The sequence below is a fragment of the Panthera tigris genome, chromosome C1 (genome assembly GCF_018350195.1).
Source record: "Panthera tigris isolate Pti1 chromosome C1, P.tigris_Pti1_mat1.1, whole genome shotgun sequence".
Lineage (NCBI taxonomy): Eukaryota > Metazoa > Chordata > Mammalia > Carnivora > Felidae > Panthera > Panthera tigris.
This window is the reverse complement of record NC_056667.1, coordinates 21482678-21496977: the sequence shown is the minus strand read 5'-3', so window position 1 is coordinate 21496977 and position 14300 is coordinate 21482678. Positions and strand designations below refer to the sequence as shown.

The window sequence follows — 14300 nt, the reverse complement described above, 5'->3', positions numbered from 1 at the left end:
GAGTGAATTTAAGATTTATGCATTTTGTTCATCTTAAAAGTCAGAATGCTTTGAATCAACACTGGTATGTGTGGTAAGATTGTTCAGTTCCCGGGGCGCCTGGGTGGCTCAGTCAGTTAAGTGTCCAACTTCGGCTCTGGTCATGATCTCGCAGTACGTAAGTTTGAGCCCCATTTTGGGCTCTGTGCTGACAGCTCAGAGCTTGGAGCCCGCTACAGATTCTGTGTCTCTCTGCCCTTCCCCCGCTCACATACTGTGTATCTCTCCCTTTCCCTCTCAAAAATAAACATAAAAAGACTGTTCAGTTCCCCCTCAACAAAGGAGAAACAACATGGCTATCCAAAATCTTACATTCACAAATGACAGAACAAAATAAAGCACTGAGGGCAATTATCAAAAGTCAACAATTTCCACTGGCAAAGCGGTCATTGGCAAGTAAGATAATTCATTTTAGCTGCACTGGGGGTTCTTCATCAAACCAACTTTTGGACCAAACTTATAGAGTGAACATAATCTCGTTTTTTATACTACAAAAGAAAGCCTGTGTGTGTGTGTGTGTGTATGTGGGGGTGTGTGTGTGTGTGTGTGTGTGGTTTTTTAAATACACAAATCCAACATGTGGACCTTCTCAACCCTCAGGGAGAGCTAGGTGAGCAGCCTTTAGAGAGGCTCCAAATTCCTTTCAGTTTGCCCCCAAAATCATTCCAGTATTTCCTATGATGTGAAAAGAAAAACTGGGAGGCACTGGCTTAAACTTACATTTCAAATTGCAAAAACAACATCCTGAATGATCTCATATCCAACTTGAACACAAGGTAGAAAAATGAAAGTAAAATTGCTTTTGAATTTGCTTTTCTCAGGATATTTTCCCTTTTGAAGGTGAAATACTGGACAATTAAGCCCATGGTAGTGCTCTACATGTCACAGAAGTTTGAACTAAAACTGTAAACAATGAATGTTAAATTTCTAAATTCAGAAATTGGGCATCTTCAAACTGAGCAAAGGACTCCCCAATTTTGGGTGAAATGTATTTTAGAAAAAGTTTGGCAAACAGGAATACCTACGTATACTGTACTGTGCCTCAAGCAGAGAAAAGTTCTCAACTCGAAGTGACAACTATAACGCTAGTCGCTAATTAGCATTATTACTTTTATCACATCCTATATTTAGTAGCCTGGGCTGTGTAGAATAGCCAAATGAGTAAGTCATTTGAGGACAAAACACTGTCCAACATCATTAAAACCCATTTTCAGTACCTTTTCTTATTACATGAGTTTTCACACATTTAACACACATTTAGCACAACTGGGACATCTTAAGAACTAAAAATCTTTTACTTATTTATTTCATTTTTTAAAGTAATTTCTACACCCAACGTAGAGCTCAAACTCACGACCTGGAGATCAAGAGTCCCATGTTCTACCAACTGAGCCAGCCAGGCACCCCAAGGGCTTAAACTCTTTAAGGCAGAGAAGCCCCAAACCTTGGGAAATAAACAAAGATGAACCAAATACCATTATGTTTTTATGGTTCACAAAGACCCAAGCCTTACTGGGATTTATGCTTGGACCTGCATCCACATGAATTACTCTTTAGATAAGCCACATTTCAAATTAAACACTTAGATCCTTGATACTGGACTCTACCTACTCTGCAAATAAAATTATAAGCTATCTGGCCAGATTTCTACAGGGTTAGACAAGTGTCTGGCACCTAATAAGCACTCACAAATATTTGCTGAATGATTTCCCAATGGCTCTACCTTCTCTGGGAAGCATTATGAATTCTGGCCCACCTTTTTCTTTACAGAGGTCCCGGATACAAAAGCAAACCTGAACTATTTCATTTCAGCAAACTTTCTAAACATAGTTGCCATCTCACCTCTTAAAAGTCCTTACATTCCAAATCTTTCATTAAAGATAGTAGACTCAAATCATACTAATAAATGGTACTAGAAGTGATGCTCAACAGGATCTCACGTTTATTGAGAAGTGATTAATGGTAAAAAGAAAGGCAATGCCCTTTCCTCATTGGCTGAACAAGAAACTGAAGAAACATTCACTACACGTTTTACAATATTTTTCTCTTCCAAAATGCATTTCTGTAAACAAATTTTTACCACTGTTCTTAGCTTTGAAATCAAATTAATCCTGACTTAATCAGTATAATGTACAAGAACAGAAAATTTCTTAGGACTCCTAGTAGTTTACTTTGAGTAACAAAGGGTCAGAGAAAATGAACCACCCTTAAAGACACAACCTTGGGTAACACTGTTAAATTCTCCAAGACAAAAATTCTTCATAAAAATGTTCTTCCAGTTCGGAAGGGGAAAAACCAAATTCCCACTTTCTGGGGTGGAGGCCCAAAATCTTCGAAACTCAAGTGTTCTCCAAGTGCAAATGTCAAAATGGGGAGAGGAAAGGGTTTAAAAATTAGAGAAAACTGTATGCACTTACGGACTTTAAAATCCGAAAAACATAGTAAAAAGACAAAAAAACAAAGCATTATGCTCTGAAATCACAACCAAAGCCAAAATAAAAGGGACATTTTTCACCTAAACTACCTAGAGGGATTTTTTGTTTAGTTTTTTCTTTTTCTTTTTTTTTTCATTTTCCAGTTAAGTCCTATGTCTTTTGTGAAATTCCAATACTTAAACTGCAAGTCTGCAATCGTCTCTGAAGTCAATGAGATTAAGAAAAAAGTCCTAATTCTCTTGAAGGTCATTTTTTTCCTCTTAGGATATGCAGATGCAACCGTTGCTGCAGTCTGTGGAGAACTGCCTTTTATTTGCCACGACCTTGACGTTCCTACAGAGGTTAAAAAAAAATTGAAATCATTAGTTAAAACTTATCTGAACATGCTTAAAAATTAGAACTTTATAAACAATTCAACAGAAATTTAGTTATTTGTGCTAGATAGAATATTCCTTACAAATAAAAACTTTTATTTCCTGTATTTTAAACCAAAGTAGTAACACTCAATCACACCAATTAATAAAAAAAAATGTTTTTGACTTTAAAATTTCTGACATGACTGAGCAGATTTGTTTTCCAACTATAGTTGGTTTAGGCTAATACTTGTCATTTCCCCAAAATATGAACCACTGGAAGTAATTCAAACATAATCAAAAGCCTAAAGAAGGAAAGCAGCATATAAGGAATACTAAAAAAAAAAAAAAAAAAGAACACCTAACAGTACTAGAGTCATCCTATACTAGTCCTAAGGCTCTAGGCATATTCACAGGTTTCAATTTCCTTCTTTTATGAAATGAGGATACATATCTCACAAGACTGTGGACGAATTAATGGACTGACATACAGAAAGCTCTTAGTCCATAGCAAGAAAGAAAATTATCCTCTTAACCCCTAGGGACAGTTTAAAATCCACTTAGAGACAGAATTTTGAAAATTGACTGCAATACTTAAGTTTTCCCTGAAAAAAATCTACATGCTCATTTCTTAGTAAAAATCATTCTTTATGTGCCTTTCATAAATTTATCCTAAACAGCCTCCCATTTCACACACTACCTCATGTATTAGAATTTTTTAAACTATGATTCAATCCATGTGCCTTTTAAAAGCAAAAACATTAAGAAGCACAAGGCCTGAACTTATTACTTGATTCATCAATCTGTTGGAGTAGAATCAATCATCTGCTCCCATCTACCCCATGGTAAATACGATTCCTACTAAGAACAGCAACTATCACTTATGGGATTCCATGTTCCAGACACTGTACGTAATAATGATCTTCATAACCACCCTGTAAAGGCTATTATTCCTGAGATAAGAAAACTAAAGTTCAAAAAATTTACTTGACCAGGATTACCTAATAAGAACCAAGATTCAAACCAAGGGCTATATACGACTATATAGGCTCTTTCTCTACAACAAGTTATTACAAATATTCATATAAAAATCAACAAAGTGAAGCTTTGTGATGAACAGACTACCCCCACCACTAATTTAACCCATAGATATAAAAACAGTATTAAGAGCAGTTATCTTTTTCTTTAAATAGACTCCCAGCATAGAGCCCAATGCAGGGCTTGAACTCACAATGCTGAGATCAAGACCTGAGCAGAGATTGTGAGTTGGGACACTTAACCCACTGAGCCACCCAGGTACCAAGTTACCTATTTCTGATGTTCCATTTCACATATCTGGAATTCAGGGATAAACTCACCAACATACCAAGATGTGGGATGGATGGATGGATGGATGGATGGATGGATGGATGGATGGATGGATGGAGATTATATAAGTTTTATTTATTTATTTTGAGAGAGAGAGTGCGCAGGGTAGGGCAGGGGCAGAGAGAGAATACCAACCAGGCTGTCACTGTCAGTGCGGAGCCTCATGCGGGGCTCAAACTCACAAACTGTTAGATTATGAACTGAGTCAAAGTCAGAGGCTTAACTAACTGACTGAACCACCCAGGTGCTCCTGGGATATTATTTAAGACATTGTGACATTTCAAATTTAATAAAATAACTCACCCATACACTCCTATCTCTTGAAATTAAACCCAATTCAAGAATAAGAAATTCAGGGGGCGCCTGGGTGGCTCAGTCAGTTGAGCGTCCGACTTCGGCTCAGGTCATGATCTCACGGTCCATGGGTTCGAGCCCCACGTCGGGCTCTGTGCTGACAGCTCAGAGCCTGGAGCTTGTTTCGGATTCTGTGTCTCCCTCTCTCTCTGACCCACCCCCGTTCATGCTCTGTCTCTCTCTGTTTCATAAATAAAACATTAAAAAAAAATTAAAAAAAAAAAAAAAAGAATAAGAAATTCAGTCCAACACAAAAAAGACCTCAAAAGTTTTGATTCCCCTCATTTTCTTGCCCTTCCTGTATAATCTTCCAAAGTTTTGGTAATAAACATACTGGTTATAATAGGAAATTGCAATTAAAAAAAAAATCTCTGCAGTTGACCAAAGTCAAGCTTTATTGTTTATTTATTTTTGACACAGAGAGAAAGAGACAGAGCATAAGCGGGGGAGGAGCAGAGAGAGAGGGAGACACAGAATCCGAAGCAGGCTCCAGGCTCTGAGCTGTCCGCACCGAGCCCGACGTGGGGCTCGAACCCACAAACTGTGAGATCATGACCTGAGCCAAAGTCGGACGCTCAACCGACTGAGACACCCAGGCGCCCTGTAAGTCAAACTTTAAACAGCACTTCACTTCTCATTAATTTTAAGCTCATCTACCTGGTTTTATCCTTCATAATTTGGATGGATACGATTTACCTAATAACCTGTCTTCTATTATGGACCAAAATCTACCCTTGGGCTTCAGAAAATCTGGATTTTTCTTTTGTTTTTGTTTTTTAATGTTTATTTTAGAGAGAGACAGAGATACTGCACACGAGCAGGGGAAGGGCAGAGGGAGACACAGAATCTGAAGCAGGCTCCAGGTTCCAAGCTGTCAGCACAGAGCCCAACGTGGGGCTTGAACCCACGAACCCCTTCCTTCCGTGATACTTAACTACCACAGCTTGCACTATCCTTGTAAAATCTGCACCCACAATTAAAAAATCAAATTGCATTATTGTTTTATGTAAAATTAGTCCCAACTCAATCAAGAGCTCCTACAAAGCAAATAATAGGTCTTCAACTAACCTCACTCACAAACTACTTATGAATTTAGCAATAGGTAACAGGCTACAGCTGACATTTATTTATTTTTAATATTTATTCATTTTTGAGAGACAGAGAAAAACAGAGCATGAGCAGGGGTGGGGGGGGGGGGAGGGTGGCAGAGAGAGAAGGAGACACAGGATCTGAAACAGACTCCAGCTCTGAACTGACTCAGCACAGAGCCCAAGGCGGGGCTCGAACCCACGAACCATGAGATCATAACCTGAGCCAAAGTCCAATGCTTAACTGACAGAGCCACCCAAGCACCTTCGCTACAGATGACTTTTAAATAAAATTCTGGTGCTCATCACAAGAAAACAAATCATTAACTACGTCAAGTGACAGATGTTAACTTATTGTGGCAATCATTTATATCTAATCATTACACTGTATACCTTTAAACTAATACAATGTTGTTATGTCAATTACATCTCAATAAAACCAGGAAAAAAATTCTGCCTACTATCTCTTATTTTAATATAATGTAACCCCTAGGAATACAAATAAACGTATGTACCCCAAACTGTACTGCTAAATTAGAAAAACTAGAATTTGCTAGGAATGCAAACTGGTGCAGCCACTTTGGAAAACAGTAGGAAGGTTCCTCAAAAAATTAAAAATAGACCTACCCTATGAGCCAGCAATTACACTGCTAGGTATTTATCCAAAGGATACAGAAGTGCTGTTTGGAAGGGGCACATGCACCCCAATGTTTATAGCAGCACGACTGACAATAACCAAACTATGGCAAGAGCCCAAATATCCAGCGATGAATGAATGAATGGATAAAGATATGGTACATATACACAATGAAACATTACTTGGTGATCAAAAGGAATGAAATCTTGACATTTGCAACAACATGGATAGAGCTAGGGTGTATCATGCTAAGCGAAATAAGTCAGAAAAAGACAAATATCATATGATTTCACTCATGTGGAATTTAAGATACAGAATGGATAAATATAAAGGAAAGGAAGCAAAAATAATATAAAAACAGAGGGAGACAAAACGTAAGAGACTCAAATACAGAGAACATACTGAAGGTTGCTGAAGGGGTACTGGGTGGGGGTATGGGCTAAATGGGCAAGGGACATAAGGAGGACACTTGCTGGGATGAGCACTGGGTGTTATAAGTAAGTGATGAATCACTAAATTCTATTCCTGAAATCATTATTACACTATATGTTAACTAACTTGGACTTAAACAACAACAAAAAAAGATATATATATTTGTGTGTGTATACATATCATGTAATCATCAAAAAAAAAACCTAGACATTGCTAAATCTGTTTTTTCCTAATACAGTTATATGTAAGTTTATCAGCATGCTTAGTAACAGCATTTACAGTATTTAGTCAGAAGAAACTCAAACCAGCATTGTGCAATTGCACTTACTGCATCATCAGATTTTTAAAAATAAGTCTTTTCTTCTTCATAATGTGCTAAGTCCCACAAATATCTGCTCAGTTTTGCCAAATACAATATAAAACTATTCCTGAATCTTAACTACACAATGATACCAAGAAGGCAAGTACAAACTTCTGTCCTAACGTAAACCTGTATGCCAGGTTTATTTTAAATTACACAAATTACATACAAATACATGACATTAGTGGTCTTAATCTCCTGATCAACATCAAGAAAACATCACACTGATACAATTCAGCAAGCTGAATTAACTGGTGTTCTACTTCCAAATACAGCTTTGATGTATACACGAAAATTAAGCTTATATATTTACAAATAATAAAGATAACATCCATCTTCTCAGAGATTATAAAGATATTTAAGCATTCACATCACACTACCTTGAAAGTAAAATAAATTTAGCACCAATAAAAAAACAATTCACAGGATTTTAAATACTAGATTTTAAACACATTTTCATTAGGGTGCCTTGCTGGCTCAGTCCGTAGAGTATGCAACTTTGCAATTTTTGATCTTGGGGTTGTGAGTTTGAACCCCATGCTGGGTGTAGAGATTACTTAAAAATAAAAAAAATAATAATAAATCAAAATTAAATATTTTCATTAAAAAATTATAGATTGGAAACAGAAGCAGTGGAATCTTGCTTGAAGGGCTTCCCACTACCCAAATCTGTGACAATTAGAGCATTACATAACCTTAATATAATAAGTAAACTATCATAGTAATATCTGAATTAGGCAACGATCAGCAATGGATGCTAAAACTAAAGAGTGAAAATTTGATGAGGAATAAGATGTTTACAATCTCAAACTATTTTCCCAATTAAAAGAAAAATAGCTTTATCCTCGAGAACTTGATGACATTTTAAATAAGTGATCAAAATTAACATTCCCAGTGATGGAATAAACTGTATTCTAATGTGAGGCACTGAGGACACGAAATCACTTCTGTAATTCCTGCCAGAACCACAATCACGATGTCCATAATGAGGAAACCTTAGACAAACTGAAGGACATCCTGCAAAAATAAACACCATAGGGGCACCTGGGTGGCTCAGTCAGTTAGGCGTCTGACTTCAGCTGAGGTCATAATCTCACCTCAGGTCACGATCTCACTGTTTGTTGGGTTCGAGCCCTGCGTCAGGCTCTGTGCTGACAACTCAGAGCCTGGAGCCTGCTTCGGATTCTGTGTCTCCCTCTCTCTCTGACCCTCCCTCATTCATGCTCTGTCTCTGTCTCAAAAATAAATGTTAAAAAAAAAAAAAAAAAAAAAAGACCAAAAAGACATGAAAACTATAAGATTCTGGACTGGAATCTGGACCACTAAAAAATGGCTATCAAGGACATTAAGATTTACTGGTAAAATATAAATAAGATCTGTAGATAACGGTATTGTGTGTCAATGTTAAACTTCCTGATGTTGATAACTGTGCTGTGGTTTTAAGTGCATGTTGTTTTTAACAATTAAACAGCAAAATATTCAGAAGAAATGGATCTAGCTGCAATTTACTCTCAAATGGTCAGAAAATTACACTTCAAATTATCTCTCCAAAGAGAACGATAAAGTAAATGGGGCAAAACAATACACTGGCAAATCTGGGTGAAGAGTATACAGGCATTTGTGTACTATTCTTGAAATTTCTCGAAGTTTGAAATTATTTCAAAGTAAAGTTAATAAAAATGGGAAGAAAATTGACAGTCTTCATTTATTCTTCTGCAAAGAGTGACTACCCTAAAAGTTATGTTTAATAATTCACAAAACTTTGAAATGAGTTTTTCCTGAGACCTACACTGAGTCATTAAACACAGGGTATTTTAGCAAAAATTAAAATAGGGGTGCCTGGCTGGCTCAGTCAACAGAGCATGCAACTCTTGATCTCAGGGTTGTGAATTCAAGCCCCACACTGGGTGTAGAAATCACTTAAAAATAATAATAATTTTTTAAAAAGAGTATAAAAAACCAAAAAGTTTACACCTAGCAGCTTTTTACAAGTCTTTTAGAATGAGAAAAGAAGACAGAGAAGGTTCTAACACAAAGACCATCATATTTCTATACGCTTTTGGACATTAAAACCTTTTAGGCTTCAGGGCACCTGGGCAGCTCAGTTGATTAAGTGTCTGACTCTTAATTTCAGCTCAGGTCATGATCTCGTGGTTTCTGAGTTCCAGCCCCATGTCGGGCTCTGCACTGACAGTGCACTGTCTTGGGAGCCTGCTTGGGATATTCTCTTTCTCTCCCCCGCCTTCCCTGTACTCTCTCTCAAAATAAACAAATAAAATAAACTTTAAAAAATAAAAATAAATAAAATAAAACCCTTTAGGTTTCTATAGAAGACTTCTCTTTTACTCTCCGGGGCACCTGGGTGGCTCAGTTTGTTAAGCTTCCAACTTCAGCTGAGGTCATGATCTCCACAGCTTGTGAGTTCAAGCCCCACATCGGGCTCTGTGCTGACAGCTCAGAGCCTGGAGCTTGCTTCGGAGTGTGTGTCTCCCTATCTCTCTGCCCCTCCTCCACTTGTGCTCTCTCTCAAAAATAAGTAAACATTAAAAACAGAAGACTTCTCTTACAGCAGCTTTCACTTTTATGACTATTTCCTATTACCACTGAGAACAATTCCACTAAATGCTTTGACAATTTATGGTCAAAGGGCTTCACTTGTAAATCAGCTGTATTTATTGACATTTCTAATCAACCAATCCTACCCTAGTAAAAATAAAAAGCAAAGGATGGGGGAACTAGGGAAGTGATGGTGGATATATAATAAAAGAAAGAGAGAAGAGCACATAAAAGCAAAAGGGTCCAACTCCCAGCCAGAATTGCCATGAGCAAAACATACATTTGTCTTGTTGGAACACTCAAACTTTTAACATAAAGATGCTACTGACTCACTGCAGCAGGGAAAGTGGTAAGTCAAGTTGTTTTTCACCCATGGTACTGTCATGTGGAACCTGCCTACCCCTTTTTTTAACCTACTGCTCCTAGAGCCACAGGCTAGACAGTTACAAGGATATCCGTGTTAAGAACAGGCTGAAGCGGTCAGTCGAGGTTAAGCTCTTGCCATGGATTTGCTGTCCACAGAGAGGTAAACCTAAGATCCTCAAGCACAAACACAAAATTAATTATAAAGTCCCAGTTAAACCAGAAAACAGCCCAAATGCTAGAAGGGCAGATACATGCATTCCTAGAGCTTTAGGATATTATGCTGCTAATAAACAAAGAATAGAGGAAAATCGTAGAGCAAGATCTTACTGAATTCACACCCATCCCCAAAATCCCCATTAGGACATTCATTCTAATCTCTGAATCAATCCACCATCTCAACAAGAACAATGAAGAGACTGAAGAAACAGTCTTAAGAAATAAATTTAAATATAGTAAGAAAGTGTAAACCAAGGGAAGAAGTTTCTAGCCCTCAGTATCTGGCCTGCCACTTAAATAGAAGTAACCACGCATCCCTCCTGAGCCCCTCCCCATTTTACATCTACTATTGTAAAACACAAAATTTCCTAAAAATATCCTAAAAGCCACAAGGTGGCAATGTTACTTAAAATCTGCACGTTTGAAAACTCTTCCTAGAATACATATAGATCTCATTTTTCCTCCATTTAGCTTAATACCCTTCTCTCATGTTTCTACCACCCCACTCCCTACACTTTTAAGAAGCCATGAAACACAAGTGAGGCATATATTTATTTGTTGGTTATGATTTTATTAACTTTAAAATCTGATGTTCACCCCCCAAATTAAATTTACTTATAAGCCCTCAACTGATTTTCCTATGTCCCCAGGGGCCTTGATAGAACAGAAATTTCAGTGTCTCTGGCTGAAAATTTAAAAATGCTGATAGGCTAACATGAAAAAAATGTGATTGTACTAAAATGACTTTTTAAAAAATTTTTTAATGTTTGTTTTTGAGAGACAGAGAGAGAGTGTGTATGTGGGGGAGGGACAGAAAGAGAGGGAGATACAGAATTCAAAGCAGGCTCCAGGCTCTGAGCTGTCAGCACAGAGCCCGATGAGGGGCTCGAACTCACTAAACTGCGAGATCGTGACCTGAGCCAAAGTCAGATGCTTAATGACTGGGCCACCTCGGTGCCCCTATACTAAAATCACTTTTACAGAGACATATACCATACGATTTATTCACTTATATGTAAAATCTAAAAAAACAAAACAAATGAATAAAAAGACAAAAAGCAGAAACAGACCCATAAATACAGACAACAAACTGATGGTTGCCAGAGGGGAGGTGGGAGGAGTAGGCAAATAAGTGAAGGAGACTGATAGTCTTCCAGTTATGGAATGAGTAAGAGGATAAAATGTATGGCAAAAGGAATACAGTCAAATGGTACTATAATAGTCTTGTATGGTGACAGGTGGTAGCCACATTTGTGGTGAGCAGAGTGTAACATATAGACTTGTCTAGTCAAATCACTATGTTGCACTAATGTAACACTGTGTGTCAATTAGACCTAAATTTTAAAAATTTGATAAGAAAACAAAAAGTTAAAAAAAAATCACTTTCATGGCTTTATGTGGCTTATGAAATCAACCTTTGTAGTCTGTGGTGCTGTGAATGAGTTAAACGAGCCTAATGACAGTTATATACAATATTCCACCATCTATAGGTGGAGGGAATAAAAATATTTTCCATCAATTTTCCAATTTAAAGCTGAGCTATAGTATTTTATTAAGAATATTTTCTACTGGGCACTGCTGGATGGTTCAGTTGGTAGAGCATGAGACTCTTGATCTCAGGGTTGTAAGTCTGAGCCCCACATTGGGTGTAGACATCACTTAAAAATAAAGTCTTTAAAAAACATATGTATTTTTAAAGATAGATAAATCTTAATCTTCTACCAAAAATATTTACCTTCTACCTTCTCAACCCCTGTTAAGTTTTTACAGGTACAGAAATGTATACTTATTTGGAATGAATTTCTGGGAAATGAGCAACAAGATGAAGTTAATGCCTTAACTAATAACATTTCCTACTATCAAATTTTTTCAAGACTGCTAATTAGAAGCTGAACTCCTATCCACATTTTACCAAAAGGGTTAGAAGTAAAAAGCCTAGATAATCCACTATATTCAGTACCTGAATAATAAAGCTAATAACAGAACAAAGGGTAAAAGAAATGATACATTAACATTTTTTAGCTTAACTGAAAGTAAAATTAGCAAACACTAGCTCCAAATCAAATGAAATGGTTTGACAGGCTTGATACTCTCTGAATCACTCCTTGGCTTTCCAGTAAAACCTATATTTGAACCGAAACTAATTTCACAATAAAACCAATTTCTCAAAACACTTCAGAATACAATTAAACAAATAAGTTTTTAATAGCTTGTCAAATCCCCTCCTGTTCCCAGTACAAGTATATTTTGCATTCGACAGATAAATTCAGAATGAAGTAGTCATTAGAATATGCTTCCAGCATTCTGATGATATTCCCCAGCTCCACCTCCAAAAATTTCCTGTAACCATCCTCAACACCTCCATTTATACCTCTCTAGTCCAAGCTATGGTCATCTCTCACCTGGAATTTGCCAAACTCTTAACTGACCTCCCTTTTACTCTCATGCCTTCTTCATGTATTCTAAGGGTTGGACCCTAAAATAGAAACTCAGCACTATTAAGTACCATGCTAAAAGTTGTTGAAGAATTTAATGAATGATCTAAAATAAACAAAAGTATGTGCATATATACATACATGTGTATATGCCTAATACCACAAATCACAATCATTCATAGAAGACCTATATGCAAACAATTCATATATAATTTAATCTTAACAACACAATAGTATTATGGTATTTTTCTGATTTTTAAAAAATACTAAGACTCAGAGTTTACTTGCTCTAATCATAGTGGTAGATACGGTATCAGATCTTCTTCTAGAGTCCTTAGCCTTTCTGCTACTATACATTTGATACATTAACAAGACCACAGAATCTAGGGTTCAGGCTCTCTATAAATAGTATCAACCTAGTATACACACCTAAATAATTTAAGGCCCACAATATGTAACATACTTTATAGAATCCCTTCCCCCATCTGAAGAAAAAAACTGATCACCTTTAAAAATCAGCCTTGAAACATCTTACTTTGGGCAACTTCAAGATGGCTGGTGGCCACAAAATCTTGTAGTTAAATCTTATCTAACAACTCTCTAAAAAATTAATGTGCCAGGGCACCTAGGTAGCTCAGTCAGTTGAGTGTCTAACTCTTGATTTCGGCCAGAGTCATGATCACACGGTTAGTGAGTCTGGCCCTGAGTTGGGCTCCCCTGCTCTCTTGGCTCTCAAAATAAATATATAAACAAACATTTAAAAAAAAAAAAAAAAAAAGTTTCAGGGCGCCTGGGTGGCTCAGTCAGTTGAGCATCCAACTACTCTTAGTTTCAACTCAGGTCATGATCTTGCAGTTTGTGAGATCGAGTGCAAAGCCTGCTTGGGATTCTCTCCCTCTCTCGCTGTCCTACCGCTTGCGCTCACTCCCAAAATAAACTTAAAAAAAAAAGTTTCATTAAAAAAAAGTTAATGCCCCTTAGAGCCATAATGCCTCTAAAAAGTGGATTATAGCATCAAGTTACAGATGTAGGATATTAAGCCAAAGAGACTGCCACCTTTTAATGAACAAAAAAAAAAATAGGCAACTCACTAGAGACTCATTGATAGCTGATTTAAAAAGGGCAGGGATAGGGGCACCTGGGTGGCTCAGTTGGTTGAGCATCCGACTTTAGCTCAGGGCATGATCTCGTGGTCCACAAGTTCAAGTCCCGTTGTCGGGCTCTGTGGTGACAGCTCAGAGCCTGGAGCCTGCTTTGGATTCTGTGTCTCCCTCTCTCTCTGCCCTTCCCCTGCTGAATCTCTCTCTCTAAAATAAGTAAAACTTAAAAAAAAAAATTAAAAATGGGCAGGGGTGACTGGGTGGCTCAGTTGGTTAAGCACTGACAGCACAGAGCCTGCTTCAGATTCTCTCTCTTCCTCTACACTCACACACACAGGCTCTCTCTCAAAATAAACTTAAAAAAAAAAAAAAAAAAAAAAGGGAAGGCAAACTGGGGTGCCTGAGTGGCTCAGTCAGTTGAGTGACTCTTATTTCAGCTCAGGTCATGATTCCAGAGTCATGGGATTAAGCCCTATATTGGGCTCTGTGCTGAGCATGGAGCCTGCTTAAGATTCTCTTTCTCCCTCTGAACCTCTCCCCAGCTCTCAAAAAAAAAAAAA

At 37.4% G+C, this 14300-nt stretch overlaps 1 protein-coding gene across 4 annotated transcripts in view; it reads right to left on the bottom strand.

Moving 5' to 3' along the window:
• Positions 1-1958: 1958 nt before the first annotated feature.
• YTHDF2 (YTH N6-methyladenosine RNA binding protein 2) overlaps positions 1959-14300 on the bottom strand; it is a 33771-nt gene continuing 21429 nt past the window's right edge. For all 4 annotated transcript variants that reach the window (XM_042996017.1, XM_042996018.1, XM_042996020.1 and 1 more), the window contains one exon: positions 1959-2807. In XM_042996017.1, coding sequence (XP_042851951.1) covers positions 2784-2807 — 24 coding nt within the window. In that variant the 3' untranslated portion in view covers positions 1959-2783. The remainder of the gene's footprint in view (positions 2808-14300) is intronic.